This window comes from Schistocerca cancellata, chromosome 4 (genome assembly GCF_023864275.1).
Source record: "Schistocerca cancellata isolate TAMUIC-IGC-003103 chromosome 4, iqSchCanc2.1, whole genome shotgun sequence".
Taxonomy (NCBI): domain Eukaryota; kingdom Metazoa; phylum Arthropoda; class Insecta; order Orthoptera; family Acrididae; genus Schistocerca; species Schistocerca cancellata.
The window spans coordinates 812,857,562-812,884,830 of record NC_064629.1 but is presented as its reverse complement, the minus strand read 5'-3'; the positions used below and the strand labels follow the sequence as shown (position 1 = coordinate 812,884,830).

At 38.0% G+C, this 27,269-nt stretch overlaps 1 protein-coding gene across 2 annotated transcripts in view; it reads right to left on the bottom strand.

The window, feature by feature from the left end:
* Positions 1 to 27,269, bottom strand: part of LOC126184797 (exportin-4-like) — a 234,772-nt gene that overhangs the window by 26,713 nt on the left and 180,790 nt on the right. For both annotated transcript variants that reach the window (XM_049927380.1, XM_049927381.1), the window contains 3 exons: positions 23,211 to 23,373; positions 21,030 to 21,147; positions 8,974 to 9,149 (listed from right to left, as the gene is read on the bottom strand). In XM_049927380.1, coding sequence (XP_049783337.1) covers positions 8,974 to 9,149; positions 21,030 to 21,147; positions 23,211 to 23,373 — 457 coding nt within the window. The remainder of the gene's footprint in view (positions 1 to 8,973; positions 9,150 to 21,029; positions 21,148 to 23,210; positions 23,374 to 27,269) is intronic.

The window sequence follows — 27,269 nt, the reverse complement described above, 5'->3', positions numbered from 1 at the left end:
CGTGGATGACCATTGTCACACAGTGGTGGAAGGAGAGAACCTGACTCCTGAAGGCACAGCTCCAGATGACGAAGCACATTTTTATCTGGATGGCGTCAATGAGGTTTTCGAGCAGCATATCCATGAACGGCAACAGCAACCCGGTTATCAGATGCACCAATGACCAGGAGCATATCCCCATATTGTTTGTGTATGTCAGACATCTGCCACACTGCTTTAGAGGTTTACAATCAGAAAATTTGATACGTGTAGGCATGTACATTGGAGTCTGCATTGGGAGCATTACTCCACTCGCAACTAGTTCCTATTTGCTGGACAGTACACATAGTATAAACACACTGTGAGGCCTGCGCGCTGGTCCTCCTAACGTGCATTACCCCTCTGACAGATACTGTTCTGCATGATTAACCCTGACACCGCGAATTGCAAAATATTCAGTTTCGAAGTACACTGTTTCCCTAACGGTAATAGATGTGATGTTTCCATAATCCCATCAATAGAATAATAATAATAATAATAATAATAATAATAATAATAATAATGCATTGAGATACGTACTAAACAGCATGCAGTTACCATACTCAATGCTGATAGGCATAATTAGTGGGACCATGGTGATAACACATACAAATAGGAACAGAGTTTGGACATTATTAGCAAAGCACGTTGCTAATCCTACTGGTAACATAAGACCCTAACAAAATGTAATGGACCTGAACGAGGCAAGAATAATAGTTGGTACTAATCTATGGGACCACTGGAGGAGGGTATAAAGAAAAAAAAGTTTTGCACCTAGTAAATGAAGTGGTGTGAATAAATTCACACACACGAAGTGGAATGGGCTTCTTTCAAAGCTGACCAATCTTCCATTTCTATGACTGCAGTATGGCAGTGCAAATGTTTTCTAGAGGACCCGCTACAGTCACTGTTGATGATTAAGATGCCAGATACCATACCACCTGGACAACATTTATCAAATAAAAAACATATCCCTCAACCCAGGGACGAACCATCAACCTCCTGCAAGCTAACCCAAAACTCTATCCACTGCACTAAAAGTACAGCACAACTAATATGTGCTGACAGAGGTAGTTACCATACATGTGCTTACAGTATTGCCAGATTGCCACTCTTTTACATCCTTTTTCTGCAGGATGTGCTCACCAGACGAAATTTTGTTGAAGACATTTTTTTATCAATGCCATGTGCGGAGTTGTGCTTTGAAGCCCAAGTATGCAAATTTCGCTTCACCCTGTATATCAAAACAGACCCTTAAATGAAACATGTCATTCAAACAAGGTTAAGAAAAAAATATTTAAAGCGGCCAGATTTAAAAGAAAACGTACTTTCATAGACAACAACTGGATCAAAAAATTCTGCAGCCATGTATGAACTTCTGTATAAATATGGAACGTGTTGTGATCACTTATGTTGAATTTTTGTGTAACAAGCATCTCCACCACTATGTTAATGATAGCTATGTGTTTTTTGTCATTTGTGAGTCCCTGCAGGCTGCAGATAGCACAGCCAAAATTGATTTTATATTTCTTGATCACCAATAAGCCTTTGATATAGTTCCGCATTGCCATTTAGTGAACAATACATAGATGCTTCTGGAATATCAAATCAGACATGTGGATGGATAAAAGATTTACATATGCTCGAGTAGACTATATCAGTAACTAAAGCTGTTTATGTAATGACTGTAATGACCCTAAAAATTCGCAGTTTGTGATAAATGTGAAATAGATTTGAATTCTTCCTCAGAACGTGAAATTACTTACAGACACTATTTCACAGAGAGTTTTATCCAGATGAACTATTTTACCAAGAATAGTGTCTGTACGAACCTGTTTCTAAAAATAAAGTCCACAAGTGCAATGATGTATCGATGCACTCAATGCTCTGGTGCCATGCAATTTGCAGGTGGTTGAATAGTCTTTTTAACATACACGCCAGCTGTGGCACTGTGACATTTAGCATTTTATAACATAGAAACACATACGTTTGTCGGCTTAAATTCCAAAGTTGTTATAATGCACTTTTAACATGGAAAATTAGGTGGCAGATGTTTTAAACTATGGTTTTGTTGAATACTGCTAGAGGTCGTGCCTGAGCTACATCATTAACTATGCCCTGCCAACCTCTACAAGCAAATGCGCATAGCTGTTCCCAAATGCTTTGTGTTGTGCACTGCTCGTTGTTTTCTTTTCTTATTTTGAAATGAGTGAATCAACTAACCCCTGTCCATCATGGATTTCAGTTATGTTGCTTACAACACCACAAGAGATTGGCTGCCCTGCAAGAGGGAGGCCGGGCTTGTTTCTTCACACCGCTCCTCTCCCATCTGGCAGTCAGGATTCTAGACTGTTTATGCCCACGGACATCTGCCATTGTACTGCATAGTGCCTGCACTCAGCTCTATAATGGTTGAAAGAAAAATCTAAACTGTTTGCTTGAGTGCATTGAAGTTCTTCCATTGTTTTAAAACAGAGTTACTTTTGTATCTATTTCTACACTAAATGCCTTGTCAGTTCTATCTGTAGCATTGTTAGACATAGCTACAAATGCCCAAAAAAGATCAAAATTAATATTCTGCAGCTTTTGTAGTCATCAAATCGGGTCAGAGAAGACAAATAATGTCCAGAAACTCCTTTAATTGGAGATGTATTCAGTACACCAGTGGGAAAATGCTGCTGGTTTCGAAAGATTAAATACAGCCAAATAAAGACCATTTTGGAAAAAAAAAGCTGTTGAAGTTTTTGCAAAAGCAAACATTTCAGTTAAAAAGTTTCCAATCAGTACATTTTTTAAAAATCAATTTCGAAGAACTAAGGCTTTGTTGGTCTTCACTCATGCAGTGTGATAACTTTTTAAATTTGTCTGTCTACTCATAAAAAATTATATGCAAATTTTGAAAAAATAGATGCACATTTTGCACAAAATACATGCGGATTTTGCCAAAAACAGATGCTGCATTTTCTGGACTTCATACATACGGGACAGTTGTGCACAAGGAGGCTGTATCATTAGAATATTATTATAAAATGCATAAAGGCCTGCTGTAAAATAGACTGGTGGCTGATTCTCAACATGAAAAACAATGTACTGTAAAAATGTCAAATGACAAAAAAACTTTTTTGTTTAATTAAAGCTTTGCTGAACAAACACTGCCATCAGCCACAACCATCTAATATTACAAGCAATTTATGCTGTGAGGAAACAGTTGTCAAACTGAGATTCACTGGGAGACTCCTCATGATATGTACCACATCCAAGAAGAAAATAGCTTACAAAACTCTCATTTGATCTATTCTTCACCATTGAGCCCCTTGCCAATTTGTATTATCAGAAAGGAGATCACAAAAACATTCAAATATTTTAAAGGACAGATACTACAGGAAAGATACTTTGAATCACATTAAGACACTCTTAAAATTTAAAGAATGCACATTACAAGATGAGACAAGAAACATTAATTCTTCCTTCATCTATCTCTGTAATGACCACTAAGGACACTAAAAAGCCCAGCTTGAATATCAAGTTCTGTTAGGTGGACAGTATGTTCTTACTGTGGAGACATGGAAAAAGGCAGAACCCACATCCTTCCACCACACAAATATCAGCGTAAGGTTAATGTGAACCTTCCATTCATGAAAGTCGAGGAAGTACAATGCAGATTACATTTTTCTGCATGTTGGCCTTAAACAATAGCAACATTAGCTTGGGCCACAGAGGAATCCAATTCCCTATCAGCCTTCAAGAATGGCAATAGTAGCTTGGACCACAGATAAATCCAATTCACTATTCACAAAATAAGTATAGGATCATAAAAGGGTAAAACAACAGTGGAGTGAATTCATGAACATGTTGTGGAGAAGATGAATCAAAGACTGCATTTTACTGGTAGAACACTTAGAAGGCACAACAAATCTACCAAAGAGACTGCCTGCAGTACACCTGTCCATCTTCTTCTGGAGTACTGCTGCAAGGTATGTGATTCTTACCAGATAGGATTAACAGGGAACATTAGTAAAGTTAAAAGAAGGCAGCTTGTTTTGTATCAGCGTAAGGTAGGGGGCAGAGCACTACATATATAGCTTGTGAGTTGGGGTAGTAATAATTAAAACAAAGGCTATTTTGCTGTGGCAAAATCTTTTCATGAAATTTCAGTTCCCAACTTTCTCCTCCAAATGCGAAAATACTTCGTTGACTCTCACCTACATACGGAGAATTGACCATCACAATAAAATAAGAGAAATAAGAACTTATATGGAAAGATTTAGGTGTTCATATTTTTCCATGTGTCATTTGAGAATAGATCAAGAAACAATCTGAAAGTAGTTCTATCTCTGAGAATCCTCAGCCAAGCACTTAAGTGTGAACTCAAGAGTTGGCCTTTCGACATAGAACATGAGTTGCATGGGAAAAGAAAGAGTTAATCTTACCAACACTTTGCTATAGAATTGTTACCCATTCTTTGATTTATAAAAGGCATTACAGCAGTTATGAAGAGACCAAAGTGACATATGGGCATCTATAAAACCCGAGGCCTTTTACTCTCTTTCAAAGATGTTACTGGCCATATAGGAAAGACCTTTGCCAAAAGGAAAATCACTTTAATATGCAAAGAATATACAACATAATCTGAGGAGGGACAAGAATGTTCAGCAATCACAAGAAAATTCAGGTTTATATACAGTGATTGGACTAAATTTGGAAACACCACGAGAAATGCATGTTTGAACATAAATGCAGATGCTAGCCACGCCTACAGGTTATGCCATTGTATCTGACCACAAATGGCACCTGTGCAATGTTTTCAATAGATTGCAAGTGTCAGTTGCGATCGGAACAATGTTCTGTGTAGTTGTGAGTGCAATATGCCAGAGCCCTTACGGTGGGTGCTTCCACAACCATGGTAACCAAAGTGTTTGACGATTTAAGAGGCAATGTACTGAAGATTTATAATGCATACAAAACATGAACCGCAAAGTCACAACGCAGACAAAAGTGTGAGTTGTGAGATTCTGACACACAGTCATTGAAGGTGATTGCACTGAAAAAGATAAGAGAACAACTGCAAAAGTCACTACAGAACTGAATGTTGCACTCACAAGCCCTGTCAGCATCAAAACAACACGAAGGGAGCTTCTTAATCAGGGAATTGCAGGGAGAGCTGGAATTCGAAAACCACTCATCAGTGACGCAAATACCCCTAACAGGAAAACATGGTTTCACACTGTTTCTAACTTCTGACCAAGTTTATGTCCAAGAGCGAAACACGTTGGGAATTCAGTAACGCTTTGAGCAGCCATATCATGGCATTCCACGAGCCCACGGTTACTTGCAAGGTTGCATTACTGCCAAGGATTATGTGACCATCTTGGCTGATCAGGTCCACCCCATGGTACACACAATGATTATTCCCCAATGGCGATGCTGTGTTCCAAGACAACAAACAGGACTTCTGTTCACACAGCTCGCATTGTCCACGATTGGTTTTGTGAGCACAAGGATGAACTGTCACATTTACCCTGGCCATCAGAGTCACCAGATGTCAATATTATTGACCCTTTATGGTCTACTTTGGAGAGGGAGGTTGTGTTCACTATCCACCTCCATCATCATCATTACCTGAACTCGCCACTATTTTGCAGGAAGTATGGAATAAGATTCCCTTGAAAACCACACAGAACTTGCATTTATCTCCTCCGAGATGACTGGAAGCTGTTTGGAATTCCAGCAGGTTTCCTACACTGTATTAAGCATGGTAATGTGTTGTGTTTTTGGTGCTTCCATATATTTGTCCACCATCTGCAGAATACTGTGAAGTTATGGGTAAATGTACACAGATACTAAGGAGAGGACACGGGAGAAAGAAATAAAGTAAGATAAATGCAGCTGTTGACATAAGACGGGGGGAATGGATGCATTACCTATAGCTGAACATGCTTTGTAGTCAGAAAATATAATATTCTATTTGATAAGACCCAAATCCTAGGAGTCATGAGCACATGTTACAATAGATTATACAGAGCGCCAACAATGTATGCTAAACATGAGGATAATTCTATCTGGACAGGGGAACATGTCAAACTTAATGCTATTGGTTTACAGCACTGAAGAAGTAACGTACTAATCTACCATTTTGAGAAAATAGTAGTGGTGATGATGACAACTGAAAATACCCAAGTCTCACTCATTTTTCAGAAAGAAGTGTCATGCCACCTCTGTACTGATGTATAATACAACAAAAATTTACTTCAGAGAATAGCAATACATGGAGTGCATCAAAACCTTGATGAACACTCGCCCAATAGATGTCCTATATGGGTAGAATATGAAATATTTTGTCATTGTCAACTGTTTGACATTATAAACAACAAAAGATACAAATGCAGAATGCACCAAATGGTTTTGGTAAAATTGCACTACTGTCGAGAAATTTGAAATTACCTTGTCCTGAATGTTTAACCAGTGTCTATACATTGCATCATATCATTTTGTGAACAGAAATCTCTTCATCTGTGTGATCATTGACAACATCAATTTGTGAATCCTTCCTTGTGAGTACTTCATTGACATGCCCACTTATATCAAAATATGTAAAGACAGTGTTGATGAACACATGTTTGCTAATGAGTTTACTTTACTGTGCATTCAAGCTCAATACTATTACACAAATGACCTTTCTCACCGATATTCTCCATTTCACATTTTTCAGTTATTTTAAGTTTTATGTCATTGAAATTTAAAGGAAAATACTTACCTACCTACATTTATTATAATATCAAACATCATGCATTGTGTATGTATTTTCATTATTAGTGAACATAAAAGTAACTAGTGTTTTACTTCCATGCTAAGGATTCCCTCACATTTGAATTTAACATCCTTGCTATTTTCCCCATTGCTAACAATGCAGTCAAACTCCTTTTGTTTTACTTTGATCATTAGAACAACAAATTTTTATGTTGCTGCAACAACAGAAAGTCCAGGATAGACAATATATACAAACATGAGGAGAGGCCTACTTTTCCCTTTAAGGTAGGGTGGTGAATAGCAGGAAAAATGGAAATGAGATTTCTGCTTGTTGTTGAGCTATTAAATTGTCGTTCATATTCCAAGCAAAACAATCATCAACAGGAATAAACATATTTTCTGAACAAGGGCCATAAACAGAAATTGCAAACATTTGTCATAGGTTTTTTTTTTTCTGTTTAGGCCTTTAGACTGTGTGAACACCATGAAGATTAGTGGAACAACTGATCAGGGTGCTAAGCTCACCAGACAAAAAAATAGTTACCCCAAGAGAAACCATTATAAGCATAATTTAATACTGTATAATTCTGCCCCTGGACTTCATAACCACACAGATTCAATTAGGAAATGAATCCACGAGGTTGTGCAGGTATGTCGCATCCAGGTTAAGCTACTCTTTGATGATATGGTCACACAATTCCACCAAATTGTGGGGCTGCTGATGTTGGTGTTTCACCCACTGTTTCAACATGTCCCAAAGATTTTCTATGGGATTCAAGTCAGGTGATTTTGCAGGCCAGGTGACATGAAATAATAGGGTGGGAGAGTGTTCAGAAAACCAGTCACATACTCTTACAGCTCGATGAACTTTTCTGTTGTCTTCTTGAAAAATAGAGGTGAGCAATGATTGCATGTAGTTTCCCTCACAATGCTCTTTCACTAACAGTTTGGGATGGACCTTCATTTACTTCTTGCAGCAATTTCTACTGGGTTTGGAAGCAGTTTTGCTTCACAAGCCATCAAATGTGTCTCCAAAATGGCTCTGAGCACTATGGGACTTAACATCTAAGGTCATCAGTCCCCTAGACTTAGAACTACTTAAACCTAACTAACTTAAGGACATCACACACATTCATGCGCGACGCAGGATTTGAACCTGTGACCGTAGCAGCAGCGCGGTTCCGGACTGAAGCACCTAGAACCACTCGGCCACAACGGCCAGGAATGTGTCTCCAGTCCCTCTCAATCAGGGTCTTTTTCCGACCACAATTCTGACTTCATGTTTCATGGTCACATGTGTCACACCACTGCTTGTTGACATGTTGAACAATCTACTACAAAACATCAACAAATCCAGCAACTTCACACACTGTATGGCCACGGGTGTGGCCAAACAAGATTGCTCCTTTCTGCCACTTTGTCATATCCTTACATTTACAGTGTTTCAGAAAAAGATGTTGGCAATGTAGGTGACTATGTGGTTTCGTATGTTTTCCTGGCACCAGAATATAGAGTCAACATTGTAACCTCAGACCTTTGTGTTGTATTTTCTTTAGTAAAAGCGTAGCACATACTCCGATCCACATGGATGACTGCCTCAACAGCTAACACAGGCCTCTAGGGGAATACGTGACACTCACTCTCAAAGTGCTGGTATGTTTGATATGTTGCTGAGCATTTACACCCTAGACTCATTTAATAAAGTATTAGAAGGACAAGCTCCCTGCTCAGGAATCCTGGTTTTGCAAAACCCAAACACAGACACTGCTGTCTGAGCCCCCTGAAGTGCCACACAACCGTCTTGGGAAATTATTGTATAAAACATTCTAAAAGTTTTCCTGTAACAGGATAAATTTTATTTAGCTTGCTTATCAAGTACGGTATACGATTACTGAACAAATCATGCACCTCTGATAGGTCATTAATTCTGTTTTTATTACAAAATTATTGTATAAAACATTCTAAAAGTTTTCCTGTAATAGAATATTATTTAGCTTGCTTATCAAGTATGGTACACCATTACTGAACAAATCATACACCTCTGAGAGGTCATTAATTCTGTTTTTATTACACTGCAGTGATACTTTCTTGACACTTGCTAATATATTATTATTTTGTTTTAAAAAATTTGTGTGTTCAACAAAGGCTTCTAACAATCACAATTGATATATCATAACAATGGCAAAGCATAAAGAAAAAAATGCGTACCTCTGAAAGAAAGCAAAGCATATATCTTGTACAAGAACAAAAGAATTCCAGAATCAGTTCAACCACTTCTTGGTAGTTTTGGTACAGATCCACAAGGAAAGCACATTCTAACATGGCAGGATAAAGAAAGTCGAGCAGAGTCTCAGCTGTAGTACAATGGGCTCCTTGAGACACACCTGAAACAAAAAAATTGCAGAACTCCTTGTTTCCAGTCATGATAAAAGCAGAAATTTTAATTTTCAACATGACATTCTGGATTAATATAGACTATGAGTGTCATTCGTAAAGTATAGTAAAATGTTGATGTTGATAACAAAAGTATAATTCATCATTAAACAAAGGCAGGCAGAGATCCCTCTTTGTGTCAATAGCATGTGTGTACCATGACCCTAAGTCTATTACAATTGTAACCTGCTACAAGTTGATCTAGAAGCCACATGGACAAAAGTAGGATACAGAAGCATTCCTGTACATCACACACTGAACCCAGCTTTCTTCAGACAGTTCAAAACAACATTACTTATGGTCATACAATGATTATGCAGAAATATTACTCCATTTTTTGCTATTTGAGCTCTGGTCCTCATAAATGAAAGTCTAGTGTCTTAACACTGTACATTTCTCTCTGTTGGACTGATAGATTACAACTTTGTGCATGCAGTGTTCTCTTTCATGGAGGCAAACAACTGAGAAAAGCATTTGGGCAACAGCTCATAATCTATGCCACTAATCATTTTATTTTGAATGTCACAGAAGCAATAGTTTACATCCTTAACATGCACAACTGATCCAAGTTTTGAAAGTAGAAGATTATTTAAAACAAGCAAATTTTTGTGACAGAATTAAGACACTGCCAGCACCCTAACAACATGAATTTTTCTAATGGAGCAGTATGTAATGTCCACAGCCATCAGTGGACATGTGAAAATCCCCATTACATTTAACAAAGTGTTCGGGTGTGGTGGTCCTCTAGAGTCGCATCCTAGGTCGCCTGATTTAACACCAATGGACTTTGTTGTTTGATGAAAGGCACCAGTGAAGGTGAGTCACAAAATGTTTGAAGCTGCAAGAATCATTTGCAACAGAAAATGTGTGTTTAATGTAGAAAACCATGCATACGAACATACATTTTGCCTACCTTTTTCCATTCAGCTGAAACTATTATACTCATCTAATTTAATCAGTAACTGCACAGTTTCATCTACATCTACATTTATGCTCCGCAAGCCACCCAATGGTGTGTGGCGGAGGGCACTTTACGTGCCACTGTCATTACCTCCCTTTTCTGTTCCAGTCGTGTGCGCGCTCGAATATCTCTAATTTTACATTCGTGATCTCCTCGGGAGATATAAGTAGGGGGAAGCAATATATTCGATACCTCATCCAGAAACGCACCCTCTTAAAACCTGGCGAGCAAGCTACACCGCGATGCAGAGCGCCTCTCTTGCAGAGTCTGCCACTTGAGTTTGCTAAACATCTCCGTAACGCTATCACGGTTACCAAATAACGCGCCGCTCTTCTTTGGATCTTCTCTATCTCTTCCATCAACCCGATCTGGTACGGATCCCACACTGATGAGCAATACTCAAGTATAGGTCGAACGATTGTTTTGTAAGCCACCTCCTTTGTTGATGGACTACATTTTCTAAGGACTCTCCCAATGAGTCTCAACCTGGTACCCGCCTTACCAACAATTAATTTTATATGATCATTCCACTTCAAATCGTTCCGCACGCATACTCCCAGATATTTTACAGAAGTAACTGCTACCAGTGTTTGTTCCACTATCATGTAATCATACAATAAAGGATCCTTCTTTCTACGTATTCGCAATACATTACATTTGTCTATGTTAAGGGTCAGTTGCCACTCCCTGCACCAAGTGCCTATCCGCTGCAGATCTCCCTGCATTTCGCTACAATTTTCTAATGCTGCGACTTCTCTGTATACTACAGCATCATCCGCGAAAAGCCGCATGGAACTTCCGACACTATCTACTAGGTCATTTATATATATTGTGAAAAGTAATGGTCCCATAACACTCCCCTGTGGCACGCCAGAGGTTACTTTAACGTCTGTAGACGTCTCTCCATTGATAACAACATGCTGTGTTCTGTTTGCTAAAAATTCTTCAATCCAGCCACACAGCTGGTCTGATATTCTGTAGGCTCTTACTTTGTTTATCAGGCGACAGTGCGGAACTGTATCGAACGCCTTCCGGAAGTCAAGGAAAATAGCATCTATCTGGGAGCCTGTATCTAATATTTTCTGGGTCTCATGAACAAATAAAGCGAGTTGGGTCTCACACGATCGCTGTTTCCGGAATCCATGTTGATTCCTACAGAGTAGATTCTGGGTTTCCAAAAACGACCTGATACTCGAGCAAAAAACATGTTCTAAAATTCTACAACAGATCGATATCAGAGATATAGGTGTATAGTTTTGCGCATCTGCTCGACGACCCTTCTTGAAGACTGGGACTACCTGTGCTCTTTTCCAATCATTTGGAACCTTCCGTTCCTCTAGAGACTTGCGGTACACGGCTGTTAGAAGGAGGGCAAGTTCTTTCGCGTACTCTGTGTAGAATCAAATTGGTATCCCGTCAGGTCCAGTGGACTTTCCTCTGTTGAGTGATACCAGTTGCTTTTCTATTCCTTGGACACTTATTTCGATGCCAGCCATTTTTTCGTTTGTGCGAGGATTTAGAGAAGGAACTGCAGTGCAGTCTTCCTCTGTGAAACAGCTTAGGAAAAAGGTGTTTAGTATTTCAGTTTTACGCGTGTCATCCTCTGTTTCAATGCCATCATCATCCCAGAGTGTCTGGATATGCTGTTTCGAGCCACTTACTGATTTAACGTAAGACCAGAACTTCCTAGGATTTTCTGTCAAGTCGGTACATAGAATTTTACTTTCGAATTCACTAAACGCTTCACGCATAGCCCTCCTTACGCTAACTTTGACATCGTTTAGCTTCTGTTTGTTTGAGAGGTTTTGGCTGCGTTTAAACTTGCAGTGAAGCTCTCTTTGCTTTCGCAGTAGTTTCCTAACTTTGTTGTTGAACCACGGTGGGTTTTTCCCGTCCCTCACAGTTTTACTCGGCACATACCTGTCTAAAACGCATTTTACGATTGGCTTGAACTTTTTCCATAAACACTCAACATTGTCAGTGTTGGAACAGAAATTTTCGTTTTGATCTGTTAGGTAGTCTGAAATCTGCCTTCTATTACTCTTGCTAAACAGATAACCTTCCTCCCATTTTTTATATTCCTATTAACTTCCATATTCAGAGATGCTGCAACGGCCTTATGATCACTGATTCCCTGTTCTGCACTTACAGAGTCGAAAAGTTCGGGTCTGTTAGTTATCAGTTTAAGATAACAGGTATTAGCAGAGGCAAGCACATACATTTTCACAAGCTTGGTGCTGTATGGTTGTGTCATTTCATGACCGCAGCTTCACAATGGTGCACGGTTATTGGGAAAACTTTGTTCAATTTAACATCGCCTACCCTGATCTGCCACCTACCCTGATCTGACACCATTACCACATTGCTTTTCTTCAACCTGTACTATTAATTCATCAAAGGAGAAACTTTCCTTCTTTTACGTTCACTGTTGAAGTTAATCTTCTGTTAACCATATGAAAATCTTTTCTATGCCTCATTTCATAGTTGTGAATATCCACGTTTCTTTTTGTGATCTTAGAGTCCTCTTTCATTAGCATTATACAGGGTGTATATGCGGACAAGGAAAAAAAATTCCTAGTTTTTTCCTGGATTTCCAGGTTAAAAATACACTTTTTCCATAATAAGTGACAGCATACTTTTCCTCAGAACTGTAAAACTTATCAATCCTTTGAATGGTTATGGTTTTATGCACTGGTGTAGAATTCCCCAACACTTTATAAGACAAAACTCTAGGAAAAAAACACATTTTGGAAGGATGTTTGATGTGCAGAACATTTACACTGCATATTTTCATATTACGAAAGTATACATTCAAATTCCACCAAACAGCGCATGTTACTTTCCGAAGCACTGAAATTGAGATTGGGATGCGCTTTTGTAAGCCAGTCATAGCTCATGTCACATGATCTAGCCAGCCGATGACAGTGGATATTCAGAGCATAGGACATGTGATGTAGTCAGCCTATAGCAACATCACTGTTAAGTAGCAAGACTACACAAACAGGAGAAGTTAATGGTTTAAATTAATATACATAGTGTTGCTACAAGAAAAGAAAAGCTTTCACATATAATATTGGCCTCCAAGATTAATATTCTGCAAGAGAAGCTAAGCTTTCACATATAATGTTGATCTTTTTGGCACATTTTACACTTTAAGATACATCACACAAATGCATCAGTAAAATTTTTAACAATGACACGAACATCTGATCTGGGCTCGAAATTCTGCTACGTGGTCATCCTCAAAGAGTTGATTTTTAAATGAGAGTCAAGCACTCTGCGATTTAAGAAATACATTGTACATTCTCACACAGAGTTCATGTTTCGAAAAAGGAAATTTACTTCAAAAGTAACGCTTTTCAAACAATCATTCAAAATATTTTCCCGCGACCTGTTAAAAATGGGTTCATTTCAGCAGTTGATAGAGAGTGCCAGATAACGGGCATCACTGCGCTTGTGCAGCTATGATGATGCAGGAAGCCTGTATGTTCGATATGTGTAAAACATTAAAAGATCTTACATTATATCATAAAAGATACAATACATTAGAGGATACTCAAAGTGCAATTTCATGAACCATACTAAAATGCTTAATTCGGCTTAAAGTGCACATTCATATGTTCAGAACCAGATGTAAATTTTCTTGGAGTACCAGTACTGTACTATCTTATGTTTGGTTCTTTATTATGGCACAATGTCATAGGTGCTAGAAGATGAAAACATGCACTTGAAACGCAGTGAACAGTTGAAACTAACCAATAGTGGAATTAAACACTTCGTTTCAAATAAATTGACTGCCTCAGCGGAAAAGATTACTAAAAGTCAATTTTTTTTTTTTGTAAACCGACAAAAATAACTTAATTGTTCTGCAAGGCGATTAATTCTTGTCTGTCAGAAAGGTGGAAACGGAATAAAATCTGAAACTAGTAACATATTTTAGCCTTCCGTAATTATGTGAATGTATTTTAATTCACTTGATAGCTCCTGGCCACAGAAATCCGAGAAATTCGTTTTGTTTTCATTTGACATGAGAGCAATAAATGAAGAGGAAGCAGCAAAAGCACTAAATGTAAACACAGGTCACATGGAGACTACCCACCTCCTCACTAAAACTCAGACTGTTCTGTGCATCAGCCCCGGATCTATGATATTTCCAAACCAGGGCAATACTAGATAGTGACGGCCCCCCTCCCTCGAGTGTTTGAGGTAGGACACCAAAAATTTAAAGAAATCACTTTTCAAAAATATGTTGATTTTGTAGCACACATCTTTCTGAAGGGTCTGATACATAAAACATATGTGTTCGAGGAAATGTAAGACGTTATTTGGTCTTGAGGGTGCCAAAATGAAGTGTCACACCTTCACACAACATTCTTCTATCGCATGTCACTGTATTTCGCTCCGTCAAACTCAAACATGTAATGGATGCCATCAAACTATATTCAGGTCAGTGGAAATTAAAATGTTCTATGGTGCCTCTCCTGCTCCCAGTCGGCCGGTTTGACATCCTGCCCCTCTTTAAAAAAATTTGGCAATTAATACTGAATGGGATTATCTGTAACTGAACAAGAACTCTTCAGAAAATTTGCACTCTTTATTGCCTATTAGCTAATAACTTGCTGTTTTGTGTGACATAAAATTAAATATAGGATACATAAAACTAGTTAAGACAAGAGACAAGCAAGACAGTATACATTTCTTCAATCCTTAAGTCCTAGCATTTTTTTCTCTCTAATCTTGCTACAGCTTTACATGGCATGCTTCCTTTCTGGGAAAGAATCTATTACCTCATAAAAGCTCATCAAACGTTTTGCTACACGAAAAAAGGAAATGTAGTTGTCTAATACTGAAAAACCTGTTAATACAAATAGTACCCAAGACTGTTGGGGTTTCAAGATCTGATTACGTGTATTTTGTCACTATCTGCTAGATAAAATGAAATAAGCTGCCTAATATTGCAGCAATTGTAACACACACCAAATAAACAAGACTGTTTTGGCACAAATGGTAATTTTTATAAAACGACAGAATATAATCCATGAAGTACCAATATCATATGCCTATTAGGCCTACTACAAGCAAAACGTTTTGTGTTAGGAAATACTTTCATATTTCATTCATATGCTCCAGTTTCTGAAGTGTGAGATTGAATATTAGTAGTACAAAATTTTTATTTAAATTTGGAATCGTTACATTCTTCCATAATTGGTGTGATGTCCCCGTTTCTTCTCCTTCCTCATTCTAACAAACAATCTTGTCATCACAAATTCTGTAACTATTCCTGCCAGTGTCAAAACTTATTCTTTATCCTTTATCACTTAGCTACAATATAGTAGGTCAGCAACTGGAAGCAGTTAATTCCATAAATTATCTGGGAGTACGCATTAGGAGTGATTTAAAATGGAATGACCATATAAAATTAATTGTAGGTAAAGCAGATGCCAGACTGAGATTCATTGGAAGAATCCTAAGGAAATGCAGTCCAAACACAAAAAAGTAGGTTACAGTACACTTGTTCGCCATCTGCTTGAATACTGCTCACTAGCGTGGGATCTGTACCAGATAGGGTTGATAGAAGAGATAGAGAAGATTAAACAGAGACCAGCGCTTCGTTACAGGATCATTTAATAATCGCAAAAGCATTACGGAGACGATAGCTAAACTCCAGTGGAAGACTCTACAAGAGAGACGGTCAGTAGCTTGGTACGGGCTTTTGTTGAAGTTTCGAGAACATACCTTCACTGAGGAGCCAAGCAGTATATTGCTCCCTCCTACGTATATCTCACGAAGAGACTATGAGGATAAAATCAGAGAGATTAGAGCCCACACAGAGGCATACCAACAATCTTTCTTTCCACGAAGAATACGAGACTGGAATAGGAGGGAGAACCAATAGAGGTACTCAAGGTACTCTCCGCCACACACTGTCAAGTGGCTTGCGGAGTATTGATGTAGATGTAGATATTCACCGTTTAAGTTCATTAACCCTGCCACAATCAACAGTTAGGTTATCCCAAATTTATTTTTTGGTTAGGCATTATTATGTGTTCACACAATGCACTTTCTGTGCTGCTCCCAGAACAGAACTTAGCCAGGAACTGTACAACTGGCCCTTAATAGTGTAGCAGTCTGGCCAAAAATTTTCTGTCAAAATTTCATTTTCTTGGATACACCGAGAATATAATACGTAACCTTTCTTACCCGGCGTTCCTGTAAGTCGTTTATTTTCATTCTGGTAGTCTGAATCTATGGATTTCACTAGTAATTATAACAATGTTGATCATTTGCAAACCAGTGAACCACATAAACAACAGTTGGCATTCACTTGTTCAGCTTTATTCCACTCAGCTCGTATAGCCCCGTCTCCTTTTGTCTGCAGGTAAGTTTATTTCTACATGCAATGGGGATTCACCTGGCACACACATCATGTCCATTATGTATGCATTCAAAAATCAACTTAGAATGTGTTCAAAAATATTAAAAAACCAACAGAGATGCATTTCAAAATCATATGAATAGTTGATAGACCAATGTGTGCTAGATACTAGGCGCTTTGTGAAACATGGTTTTTTTTTCCCCCTCAAGAATATGAATTTTTTTACGTTTACTTTTAGGTTTTCTCTTTCAAAGTGAGCTTTCGCCTTTTCAATAAAGTTATGTATCTCTTCAACTAGGCTGGGTTCACTGTCTGCATAGCAGACACCAAATGTATCTACTGCATAAATAGTGATCAATTGCTTATTGTCAAGAGAGCTTGGGAAATCATTTACATAGGGTATGAATAGGACAGGACCTAAAATGGATCCCTGAGGAACACCAAAATGTATATTTCTTATACTTGACCTTCCCCTCTCCAGTATTTCTCCATCAGAGTACATAATCTCCATGCACTATTGTCTACCCTCTAAATATGTTTCTAGCAATTTTTGATAAGAGCACGTCATGATGTACTCTATCAAAAGCCTTTGAGAGGTCCAGGAATACTCCTGCTGCTTGGGATTTTTCATTTATTTCTTCAAGTACACGATGAAGAAATTGTACTGCTGCTGACGTGTACTTCGATTTCTCCTGAAACCATGCTGGAAATCACTTAACATGTCATCATTGTTGTAATGTTTGAGGATTTTTTTTATTATTATTTACCTCTACCAGTTTGCTGGTTGAGATTAGGGCAATGGGTCTGTAATTCTGTACATGCTTTATTCCCCCCCCCCCCCCCCCTTTTATGTGTCTTCGTTTCACTACCGACAGTTTCAACTTATCAGGGAATACACCGTCTTCGAGAACACAGTTTAGTAAGATGAACTAGTGGTCTCATTAGTTCAATAAATATGGAGAAATTTCATCTAATCCTGCTGATTTTTTGTTTCTGAGGTTATCAATAAGCTACAGAATGTCATATGTGCTTACTGCAAGTAGTGTACTGCAGTTCTGTTTGTTACTGGATTCAAATGAGTGCTGTATATCCTGTTTCATAGAGACATCATTTTTGACAGTATGTATGAAGTAATTATTAAAAATATTGCTGACTAGAAGAGGATCAGAGATACCTTCATTATTCACATGTAATTGTACATTATTAATTTTAGTTTATGTTTCATTGTTTCTGATTTTATTTAAAATTGGGCAACAAGTCTTTGAAACATCATCGTAACCTCATATCTGTTGGCTGATCCTTTCTGATTTTAATCTCCTGACTTCTTTGCGGTACTTATATTTGTACTGCTTGCAGACTTCTTTGTGTTGATTTTTATGGATACTCACTTTTTTTAATGGCATGGCTCTATTTAAGCGCTCAGTTATAATTTCTGTGAGCATGTTGACCCCAACGGTAGTCATAACTGAATCCCATGATTCCTGGCTTAAACTATGTCTTAGTGTAGCAATGTTGTTTGTAGATAATATTCACCTGGGCTCATACATTTTTCTTGGTTTGAATTTGGTATTACATTTTAGCACTAGTGTTTGGACTAAATGATCTGAGAGGTGACCATTTATGACATCTGTTGAGATGATGTGGTCATAATTTGTGATAACATGATCAATTGAAATACTGTGTGTGTTAGCTATTCTGGTGGGTATTAGTCCAAGAAGATTTTTAGCCCCATAAGACAGGATACAATCTGTAAAAAGTTTGCTTTCCTGACCATCATGTAAAGTGTTGATGTTCAGATCTCCCAGTATGGCAAGATTTACACTTCTATAGTGTGACATTATTTTACTTAAAACTCCATTAAGTTATTTCAGTAAAGCATTAAAATTTCCACAGGGGGATCTAAATAAACCTATGACATAAAAAGGAACAGTGCAAAATGTGATTTTAAGAATTGCAATTTCGCAATCTTTGTCAACACAGAAATGGTTCCCCCAAAGCACTTTTTTCGTGGTGACTGTGAACTTATATTTTCTTGAGTAGATAGCAACACCACCACCTTTATTGTGTGTTCTGCAGTAGAACGTAGCTAGGTTGTAGCCCTCTAATTTGCAATATTGAATGTTGTCCACTGTTTTCTGTAGCTATTACTACATGCGAAGATAGTCCTGTGATAAATTATTCAAAAGCATTTATTTTGTTTCCTAAACCCTGTACATTATAATGCAAAAGTGATACATTATTCTCATGTGGACTGACACCTGTTTTGAGGCTCATGTGAAACACATACACTTACATCTGGTGTTGCACTGGTGGAAGGTTTCATTGTCCTAAAGAAAACATCGCTCTTGTCCTGCCGATGTATTGTTTTACTAACCTGGCATTTTGTGGTTGATACTGGTAAGATCATAATTATTCAAAGTTAACAATTATGCAAGAACTATGTGTTTCTCACCAAATTTGTTGTTCAGCATACCTTGTCTCTATCAGCTGAAAGTGATATGCCAGGAGTCAAGAATTTTCCAATTAATTTTTGTTTCTCCCAAACGAAGCCCTCTGAACAGACTGATTACCACTTAACACCAGAATGCCTGGCAGAGATAGTGAGCATTTTTTATTTTGAGATGTGAATTTCTTCAGTGTTTAAAATAGTGATTTTATGACTTTTATTTATTTTAGATGTTGTTTAATTGCCTTAATTGTTTTTGTTTTTTTTTGTAACTAAAAATTTTTAAGCTAATTATACATTTACCATTGATTCCCGATGGCGGTCAATTTACCACTTCTCACAGAAATGCATTTTACCTGTTTACTTGGTGCTTTCATTAGCCAACAATGATGACCTTCATACAATGTTGCGTATAACAGTTTTGCACTGTTTGTTGTCACTAACAGTTCAACTGTTAACTATAATGAATTGCTGTCCCAATCTCAGCATTTCTGAAACTGAAAATAAAGCATTGGCTGCTCACAGACACTAAAGTTAAATATGTTCTGAATGGTTTTACTTACTTGGGAAAACGTGAAATGAAACCTGTGGATACTAATCTACTAGAACATATTACACTACACTTCATGTAACCTTACTAACGAAAGTGCAGGAAAGTTACATCAGACAGCTTCTTCATTTCTCTCAAGCTGGCAAAAGAGCTGAAAAATGGGATACAAACAATGTTGATACTCTGAACAGCAGTAGAAGGGAATTGCCTCCATCTGTGAGAAAAGGACAAGCTGTACTTCATTCAGGTGTTATTTACAAGGTTAATGTCATTCCTCTAATATCTTACCAAGGGAAAATGTGCTTACTCTTAGTTCTTTGCACTCCAGTGTAACAAGCAATGAGGCTGCAAAAAAGACAATTTCAGAAACACCTAATTTGGTCTAGATGTGGTAAATCAAAACTCACAAAAATATATACCATAACAGCCACAACGAGGCCCTGCCCTGTCCATGTTTTCTATAAAATTCTACATCTGGTTATGATCAATGCCCACACCATGTACAGGTTGATAACAGGTTCTACCATTTGTCAATTGTCTTTTATAATGAAAGCTGTAGAAGAATTAGTGCTACCAATCAGGAATACTCACCCTCAACAATTCCATACTTCATCTATTTTGTCTGCTAACAGAGAAGAAGGATCATCTAAAGGCGCCAAATGAAAAACTTGCAAAATTGAAGTGTGCGAGAAAAACAAAACTATAGATTGTATATATAAAAAATGTAAAAAATTTGCCTCCAATTCGTCTAAGCAAAAAGATAACAGAAGTCTCCATATAGATGTGTATAGTTAAACACTACTTATTTGTTACAGGATATAAGTATAATTAGTGAAGAGCTAAGTAATTCCATGATAACAACAGTTGTCAAAAATACTGGAAAGTACACAATGTTATGTAGCTCTAAAACAATATCACTTATATTTGTATGCAACATAAAAATACAGTTGAGCATGTACAAATAAAATTGTTCAAAAATGTTCAAATGTGTGTGAAATCTTATGGGACTTAACTGCTAAGGTCATCAGTCCCTAAGATTACACACTACTTAACCTAAATTATCCTAAGAACAAACACACACACCCATGCCCGAGGGAGGACTCGAACCTCCACCGGGATCAGACGCACAATAAAATTGTGCCCACATAATTATTATACATGAAGAAAATAAGAAAAGCAATATTAAAAACAATAAATACAAAATATTGTTGCATAGCAATAAAAGTCTTAGAAGTCAACTGACCTCCATTGGGCATTCTAAGGGATAGGAGACAGCTCGAAGATTTACTAAGATTTTCATCCTTCAATAATATCAATGGCACACTCACAGAACATCACGATGCTGTGCTTCAATTAAAATGAACACTATATACCAGATATAATACACAAAAGAATAGTTAAGGAGGTCAAATCACAATTTTACAAAAAAAAACCTTCAAGAAGACAAGCACAATCTCTTGATTTAAACAGCAAATATGTTTAAAAGATTGTGTAGTACCTATAAAACTTTCAATAATATCCATAATTTCCATCTTCACAGATTCTTGATGATACATTCTGCGTAGGGTCTCACGATTGACAACAGCCTGAAAACGATCACAAAGCGGCTTTGGAACCTGCACAAGAAACATTCACTTGATTAGTTCAAAAAAAACTTTTACAATCATGAGATAGACAAAATGAATTTATTATAACAAAAAAGTTCATCACAGCACTTAGTGCCCTGTAACACACACACACACACACACACACACACACACACACACACACACAAAACCCTCACCAGAACAACAAGACATGATGTAATTTGCTATGCATAATACTTACCAAATGTCATTTATACACAAATTAACAACAGATACGACAATAGTACATAAGTCACAAGCGGAAGGAAACAACCGACTGTTTTAGAGATGCCATAATATCATTATGTAACAGACTACAGACTGAATTTTACTACATATGAACAATTCAAACTTCACAGCCACGACATATTGAGATAAATGGAAAATGAAAAATATACAAGTGCTCTGGAAAAGGAAACTGGACAACAGTACTGTGCAAAATCACCTAATGAGTCAGAACCTCCTGGTCACAATCCAGTGCCATACAGTCATTTTTATTGTGCATTGTAATTGTATGGAGTTTTAGTCCACCAGCATTTGAAGAGCTGGGCAGTATGTGACACCCATTCTGTGTCAACCGGAGTACTCTCCATCACTATGTCATCACCAGGCCGCAAATAACGGTCCTCCGCCCATCTGCGACAGCCAACAATCTGCCAGCAGCTCGCCTCTGAATTCACCATAAATCCAGATTTCAACTCTGGGAAACACCAATGCCGTGCCGCTGTGATGCTGCGAAGTACAAGAAATTACTGCCACACCATGTGCTGTGCCACGTGCAGTATCTGGACACCACCATCACATCAGTGAGCTGAGTCGGCATTCCACTGCGTAAGCAGCTTGCATCCTTGCACCTCTAGCCATTGCTACGCCTGCCACTTCAATGCCAGAACATTACACGAAGGCAGAAACACACTCAAATGACTGTTCAAGTTGTATGGATTAATTAGACTCATTTCTGTCCATTCTCATATCTGTCCACAGCCACTTTCAGCCAGTTACATGGTGGAACTAAGTCGAATGAATTAATAAGTTTTATTTTGTCTGCAGCTTCCCCACGTCACACCTTCCTCCCAAGCCATCTACGAACCTTACAACACCCAAGGAAGACTCACGAACATCCAGATAAGCAGGAACTGTTTATGTTCCACTACTGTTTCTCTGCAGCTATTCCTGACTGCTACATTTTGGTGCCAAATGGGCAACATCTTGCTTCTGATCACAACACATAATTTATTAATGATACATTGCTATTTCATATGAAATATACCAAAAGAGATGTTGGAACTGAGCAAGATAAAGATGATAGAGCACATCTGCTTATGGACAAGACTATGGGGTTCACTGCAGATCAGCGAGACACTAGTGTAAATGTAGAATCTATATCAGGAAATAATGAACTGCTATGAAGATCTGACATCAGCAGTTATCTGAAACTGGAAAGACAGCCATACACAGATGTTATACTTTATAACCATGTTTGATATACAACACTGTGACATAATGTCTTTTAATACAAAGGAATCAACCACCCACGTGACTTGATCAATGAACAGAACCAGTTCAATGAAACTTATGTAGAAAGAAGGAAGGGACGAAAATGAGTGTTTCACGTCCCATCAACAACGAGGTCATTAGCGATGGAACACAGCTCAGACTGGGGAAGGAAATCCACAGTGCACTTTCAAAGGAACCGCCACGGTGTTTGTCTTAAGCAATGCAAGGAAATCAGGGAAAGACTAAATCTGGATGGCCGTACTGGGGGTTTGAACTGCAGTCCTCCTGAATGTGAGTCAAATGTGCTAACCACTGTGCCACCTCACTTAGTAAACTTAAGTAGACGAATTCTTGAACTGTTGATGGCAACTATGGCCACTACGTACAGCTGTTAGTGATAATAGCATTGTTATTGTTGGCAGCAGCACCAGCAGCAGGAGTAGTGGCAACAATGGAAGCAGTTATGATCTTACACCATGGAAAAAATCATCAGATATTGCTTACTTTGGCTTTGATATCAATAGGACAAATGTTCCTCCTGTACACTCAAAACTTACCTCATTCCAGTAGTTCGCACGGTGTTCAGACTCAACAGCAGGTGCCACAACAATTAAGGCTTTGAAAAGACCTCTCTTGCATCCTTGAGGAAATAGTGGTGCATTTTGCTTCAAAAGATTTAATAGCTTCAGTAGGCCCTCAGTCTTTAATGCTGTCTTTGCCCTATAATGAGATATTAATCATTACTGTTGACAGGTTACAAAAATCTAGTAAGGTGGTTAAAATGCCCAGGAAAAATGTTCTCAACATTTTAACATAAAAAGAATTTAAATTTCTCAGTGTCACAATTCAGTCATGTTTTACCACCAAAACTACTACTTTTAATATCGAGTTTGGTGATTACTGTCAGAAATTGTAGGAAATAATTAAAATAAATGTACTAAATTCACTAGTGCAATCAAATAATAACAGCAGTTCATTACCTGAGAATTAATTTGTTACTTTAATTATTAGAAGTTTCTTCTCTAGATGAAGAAGAATTTATGACTGAAAGGGTTCAAATGGTTCAAATGGCTCTGAGCACTATGGGACTTAACATCTGAGGTCATCAGTCCCCTAGAACTTAGAACTACTTAAACCTAACTAATCTAAGGACATCAGACATCACACACATCCATGCCCGAGGCAGGATTCGAACCTGCGACCGTAGCAGTCGCGCGGTTCCGGACTGAAGCGCCTAGAACCGCTCGGCCACCGCGCCCGGCGACTGAAAGGGAAAGAGATATAATGCAACAGAGATTTCTAAGAGGAGGATAAATCATTTAGATCACTGAATTAAAGATGGTAAGGGGAGTGAAGTGGGGGAGAAACTGAAAGCCACTGAAGGTTAGAAGGAAGATTAGAGTTTAACGTTCTGTCGACAGTTTGGTCATTTGAGATGGAGTACAAGTTCTGACTATATAAAAGGACGGGGAAGAAAACTGGCTGTGCCCTTATCAAAGGGACCACTCCGGCATTTCCCTGGAGCAATTTAACAAGATCACAGAAAACCTAAATCTGGATGGTCGCTTGGGGATGTGAACTGTTGTCCTCCGGAATGCAGAGAGCCACTGAATATCTGCTGGACCGAATTCTGATGTAGCCATGTGCAATTAAAAAAGAATCAGAACTGTTACTCTATGTAGGATTTTGTGTTGCTAAAATGTTGAATTCAGCTGAGAAATAATAGTTCTAAGTCTTAACAGGTCCATAGTAAAAACAGTTATTATGACTAATTCAATAACTAAATAAAATTTACCTGCAACTTAAGTTAAAAAACAAGACTAAACTCAAAAAAGAAACAGCATATAATAACTAAAACACCATGCATGCAGAATGTGGCCATCAATCTAAGTTAGGGCTCATAGAAACAATCAATATAAGTACAGAATTGCATTTTTTTAAAAAGCTGGATAGAGTACAGAGTAGAACATGGTGTTCACTTAATAGGTGCGACCCAGTAATTGTTTAATTTTATTACCATATGTTGCACATTTATCTACCACAACCAAATATTTTCTAATTGTATACCGTATTTACTCAAATCTAAGCCGCACTCGAATCTAAGCCGCACCTTAAAAATGAGACTCGAAATAAAGGGAAACAAAATTTCCCGAATCTAAGCCGCACCCGAAATTCAAGGGGAGATAAAAGTTTTAGGCCGCACCTCCAAATCGAGACAATGTTGGTCCATTATAATACGAGACACAATTTAGGTCGAATGAATGACGATACAGCTACAGTAGTTTGGTTCGAGTCGTAAGCTCAGCAGTTAAGCTTTACCAGGTAGCCATTGCTATGCATCAGGCGCTCCGTCCGTATTTATACGGGTACCCTTCCTTTTTCACGTGCTTCGTCTGGTTTGAATTGATTGCTTATTTTTCTTTGATCTGATAAGTGCCGTTATGTGTTTACGTCACTCTAAGCTGAAAATGCATTACTGTACTGTGTCTTGCATTGTTTGTCGCATTCTGATAATGTGTGTTTACGGCCTGTCGCCGCTCGCGGCGTGGCTTGCTCTTGTGCGAGGTTACTTACACTGCTGCTTTATTTGATAATGATCAACAAGAACCAAATAATAGACTGCATATGATGGAAGATGTTCTGAACGAGAGTTTAGCGAACATTTTTCACCATTTGAAAATCTTTGCAGACACCTCTTTAGTACATTATATTCTGCACAGAAATTAGAATCATCTTAGATTTAAAAATCTAGTCAATTGCCGTGCTTCATTTCTGACTGTATCACTATTAGGCATAAGAATAATACGAATATGACGAACATGACATGATATGTGTATTCTTCCGCGTTTGCTGTTGTCTCGCTGTAGTTTCGTAGTTTATTAGGCAGACAGGATTTAAATGAGACAGCAGCAAACACGAAAGAATACATGGCAAAATGTTTATATTCGTATTATTCTTATTGTGAAGAGAATACTGCACGTGATTCACAATTCATAAAAGTTCCTAGTAGCAACCATCTCTTCTCACAGGTAGGAAAAATTTCAGGACGTAGAGTTTCCCATATTGACAAACATCCCAAACAGTCTTGCCAGTCGGATTTTCGTAGTACATTGAAATGCTGCTAGAAGATGAACAATACGAAATTTCTATTTACTTCGTTGGATAATGTATGAAAGTGCAGTGGTCGAAGCTCGGGGCGGAGAAAAAAGCTCGTTTTCCACCTTTTTTAAAAATTTATTTACTGACGAAGAGGTTTTGGTGCCAGTATTTATCTTTGTGCCTGCAAAACATGCCTGTTGTAGCACTACATATATTCGATGGCAGAAGTTAGTTGTGGCGGCACCTACCAACATTTTTCAGAACTTTCGTATACTTTGCACTCGATTCTAAGCCGCAGGCGGTTTTTTGGATTACAAAAACCGGAAAAAAAGTGCGGCTTGAGTAAATACGGTAGTTGTATCAGATATACTGACACTAATATTTTCAATGGCAGACTCTGTAGTCAAGGTAGCCATGACCTAGATATATCATTTTGAAAAGATCAGACCACTTCAGATGTAAGTCCTTTATTTATAGGCACAACCAGTTTTGCAGCATTTTAACTGCATCATCAGGTGCAATTAAATCATGTTCTGATCGTGAAAAGAGAATGGGATGACCCAGTGTTTTTAGTTATCAATCTGCGGATGGACTTCCGCGCTCCACGTGACCACTCCATGTTGGTACCTGGAATTTCCGCAACTGTGTCTTGACATGCTGTAAAAATGTCTGCTTGTGTCTGTGTATGTGCAGATGCATATGTGTGTGTGTGTGTGTGTGCGCGAGTGTATACCTGTCCTTTTTCCCCCTAAGGTAAGTCTTTCCGCTCCCGGGATTGGAATGACTCCTTACCCTCTCTCTTAAAACCCACATCCTTTCGTCTTTCCCTCTCCTTCCCTCTTTCCTGATGAAGCAATGGTTTGTTGCGAAAGCTTGAATTTTGTGTGTATGTTTGTGTTTGTTTGTGTGTCTATCGACCTGCCAGCACTTTTGTTTGGTAAGTCTCATCATCTTTGTTTTTAGATATATTTTTCCCACGTGGAATGTTTCCCTCTATTATATAATAATATAATAAATAATGTTTAAATAATTCTTTCTTTCATTCAGTTTGAGTCTTTACTTTATACACTCACTTGGCAGGCAGTAGTGTAGTCAGTATTAAAAATAACACACTCACAGTCAGAAAAAAGAAACCACATTGGTTTATTTCCTTACGGAGATTACCATATTTACCTGATTATACGATTAGTTTTTTTTTTCCCAAGTTTGTCCTCAAAAAGGAGGTTCTCTTATATTTTCAGATTAAGCTATTGCTGCTGAAGTCAATATTTTTACGTTGTTTAATAGACTATACTGGGGTAATCTTACGTTTGTAGGGGTCATCTTACATTTGGAGATGAATGTTTGGCTACTGAGGTCATGTGCAGATTTATTTTGAAGAATTCAGAAGAGCAGGGCTCACTTTCCAGCAGGTTCGAGATTTCCTGATACCCGAAGCACTTGATATGGTATCGATGTTGCTCAAAAATCACAAAGACATAGATCACATGGTGCTAGTGCAAGAATTACGCACGAAA